General features: G+C 39.6%; 1 protein-coding gene across 1 annotated transcript; it reads left to right on the top strand.

Moving 5' to 3' along the window:
- The first annotated feature begins 973 nt into the window (after positions 1 to 973).
- On the top strand, positions 974 to 2536 carry LOC136036545 (uncharacterized). Its single transcript, XM_065718848.1, has 2 exons — positions 974 to 1261; positions 1301 to 2536. Exons 1-2 carry the CDS (start codon positions 974 to 976, stop codon positions 2534 to 2536), a joined length of 1524 nt encoding a protein of 507 aa, XP_065574920.1.
- The last annotated feature ends 1172 nt before the right edge of the window (positions 2537 to 3708 follow it).

Raw genomic sequence — 3708 nt, 5'->3', positions numbered from 1 at the left:
TAGTCAACTATGTAGTTGAGTCTAATTGCCCTTTAAGCACAGTTGAGTAATCTGCCTTCAGAGAACTGGTTCAAGGATTGGCCCCATATGTAACCGTAATGATACGAAAAGCGATATATTCGTGTGTTGAATCGAAGTATATTACAATGAAAAGATCCTTGGCTGAACTGTATCGTGAAACTGACAATCTTTGCACCACTGCTAACATTTGGAGCACAAATTACAAAAGCTACATAGGTGTTACGGCCCATTGGCTTGACTTTGATTATGTAAAGAAGTCGGCTGTAATTGCGTGCAGACGAATTATTAGTACCGATTTATTAGGATTTTTCTGCTTGTGCTTCCCATCTAAACTGAATTAATGAAGATCCTAGCTTATGCCAGACAAAAACAGTCAACTTAGTCACGGATAATGCCAGCAATTCTGTTAAAGCTTTCAGCGAGTATGCTGCTCCATCAGTAACAGAGGCAGAGAGTAAACTGCCAGTTTTTAGTGTTTCGAAAGATTTTGATGGTGGTTTTGACTGTGCAAACTGATGTCTGTGACTGGCAGTTGCCTCTCCCTGCCCCATAGCAAATTAAGCTCCTGGACCGGATGTTCGTTTCAGTGATATGTGTGACTACAACAAGGTCGTGTTTAGGAGCTGCTGTTGGAGTTTTCGTCTTTCACAAGACAGTATAATGGTCTGATTTCACCAATAATTCCAGGTAAGGGGGGTTGTGGTACAAGTTTTCAGCATTTATTAAAATCAAGTTTAGTGTACCACCAGCAACGTGATTAGCGGTTTTGACAACTTGTTTTCAGACCGAGGCTAGAAATCAAATATTGTTTATTCGTCTTATTGAAATCTCCAGAACTCTCCTGCCTTCTCGGAACTTGTAGTGACAAAAAATTAAAGTGGGTTATCGCAGGCGACATTAACTGTGATCTTTCGGACAAAACGTGTTCCCATACTCAGGTCTTTCTTGCAGCATGTCGCGATACTCAAGCGATTTCAATGAACTGCCCTTCACTTGTGTACATAACTCCGGAGCCGCTTCTTCCCTTGATTTCATGCTTTCCTGCCCTGAAGTCAAGTTTACCGGGCCTTCCCATGTGGATATCAGTGTTAGTGCTTCTGATCATTTTCCGTTAATTAACTCCGTCGAGATAGTTCTTGCTCTTCGACCACAAAGAAAATGGTACACGAAATCAGATTGGAGAAAAGTCAACCAAATGATATACCACATTGTGCTTGATGATATCCTGAATAAGATAAAGGTGCCCTTTCAGCTATTATAGGAAAAGTCATGTATCCAGACTCCCGAAAAGCAGATTCTCCTGAACATATATTGTTGTGAAATAATTCACGCACTTCACTGCGCAGAAGATGCTGCAGTACCTACCAGACGAGTTAAAATTGGTTCCGAAATACCAAATTGGTCGGATAATAGTTTCCTTCAAGACTCATGCCAACATTCAAAATTTTGGTATAAAATCTGGGTTGAATGCGGCCGTCCCAAGTGTGGAAAAGTGAATGAAGTACGCCTCCTAACTAAGAGGCAGTTCGCTAAGCGTCTACGAAAACACAGGCTAAATATTGTAGATGACTGGAGCCAGTCGTTTAAAGGCTCTCCAAATGAAGCCTACAAGTTCATTAAGCGTAAGCGGTGTGCGAGTGATGGTCAGAATATACCTGGGTCAGATGAGGAGTCTTGGGTTAAGCATTTTAGTGCCGAGTTCACTCAACCAGACCCAAATTTAAAAGCTAAGTATGAAAAGTTACTTGATGATTCATCATCCTCTCAGCGTTTTGGGTATGTTGTAGATATTTCGATGCTTCGTCTGGCTATTCGCCGGCTGAAGAAAACGCATTCTCGCGGAATAGATAAGCTTTGCGGAATGCATTTTGTTTATGGTACTGAGATTTTAATCATTTATCTCCAAATTTTGTATCAGATTATCTTTAATACTGGACTTGTCCCAGATATGTTTAGCGACGGAGTTTTAACGCCAGTTCCAAAAAATATTAAAGATCTTGCGCAGTGCAAGTCTTACCACCCTATTACTGTGTCACCTGTATTGTGTAAATTAATGGAGTTATTGGTAATTGATGAGATAAATGCAGTATGTTTTTCGCCTGACACACAGTTTGGGTTTAAGCGTGGCATTAGTAGGGAACATGTTCATACTATTCTAGCTAATGTATTAATAGATTGTTTTGAGAAAGGAGAGACTGTGCATCTTGCAGGGCACGATATACGACGTGCCTTTGACATGGGTATACATTCTCATTTGTTGTTTTCTGCAAGTAGTAGAAGTTTAAACAAATCGATTATTGCGGTTTTTAGAAACATGCATAAGAAATTGAATGTAAGAATTAGGTTGGCATCTAATGATATTTCGGTTGTTCCAATCCCGGTTAAGAAAGGCATCCGCCAAGGTGCAATTACATCACCACCTTTGTATAACAACAGTATCACAGATTCACAGACACGTGTTATGACTAGCTTCAATTTTTTGTGGATAGAACTTGCCACTGCTCAATTATGCTGACGACGCTCTAAATCTCAGTAGAGCAGTTTATATGATTGAAAATTATTTCGAGTTTTAAGTGAGTTTGACATGGGTATCCATTCTCATTTGTTGTTTTCTGCAAGTAGTAGAATGATTGTATGCTGCAAGTAGTAGAATGATGAGTATGCTACTACTGGTCTGTTTTTTAATGCAAAAAAAGTGAAGTCTTGACATTCCGCCGTGCCTATAGACCTCATAGTGCTGATACATTTAACCTTTACAATCATGAGGTGTAGTCCTCGATGTCCCTTGCGTATCTTGGACTGCCTATTGGTAGAACCATGAAGTCTACTCGGGATCAGTCATTTTATAAATCAAACTCGTAAGGCATATGGAGTGCTTTTACCATGCAAATCGAAATATAATCGACAGATCCTAGCCTGCCTCTATTCAATTTTTGTAAGCCCCCACCTTCTTGCACTTTCCCCTTTTTGGCCCATTCTTATAGCGACTGATGTGAACTATATCAGATCAATTTATTTTAAGTATGCCAAGTTTTTACTGAAATTACCACTTTGGATTAAAAATAATCATGTGGTGAAAAAATATAGTCTCACAAAACCAGTTCAGCGGGTAAAAGATCGGCGTGATCGGTTTGCGGCGGGCTTGGATGCTAATCGTAGCTTGTACCTTGTTATGGAGTAATTTAGTTTGTGGTGCCTCATGTGTTGTATAGATTTAGTTAATGAATGAATGAATGACTGTATTTAAAGCCATTTTTCAGGCCGTATACATACATATACAACAACAAATACATATACAATTTAAAATAAAACTCTTCGCCATAATTTTATATCACCTTATAGTAAGAACTTAAGCTTTCCGACTGGCTAGGGTCGTTCCACCATTTCTGAATTTCTTGATCTTCCAACCTTGTTTGGATTGCTGACAGAAAAACTTTGTGATCTGAGCGTGCCATCTCCTCCATTCCACGCATACGATAAACCTGTGCTGTCCAGGAGTTTTTTGACATGGAAGGGCCATGAATATTTTTATCCCAGGATAAGTAATTCATCATACGCTGTTCTGGTGAGTCTTGAGGAGGGACATTGCAGTATTTTCAGCCAAAACTGAATTCATTGGTTCTGTCTATGTTTTCTCATGGAGAAAAGTCCCAAATCTCCCCTGATGAAAAGTGTGTGGGTTGTGGC

Source organism: Artemia franciscana, chromosome 15, assembly GCF_032884065.1.
Source record: "Artemia franciscana chromosome 15, ASM3288406v1, whole genome shotgun sequence".
Classification (NCBI taxonomy): domain Eukaryota; kingdom Metazoa; phylum Arthropoda; class Branchiopoda; order Anostraca; family Artemiidae; genus Artemia; species Artemia franciscana.
Note: the sequence above shows the minus strand (reverse complement) of the source record. Positions and strands in the feature narration are given on the sequence as shown.

Bases quoted from the DNA above. Each gene is read 5' to 3' on its own strand.
- LOC136036545 (XM_065718848.1), top strand. From the start codon at position 974: ATGTCGCGATACTCAAGCGATTTCAATGAACTGCCCTTCACTTGTGTA. The intron at 1,262-1,300 runs GTGCCCTTTCAG...TCATGTATCCAG, and splicing joins ATATCCTGAATAAGATAAAG to ACTCCCGAAAAGCAGATTCT.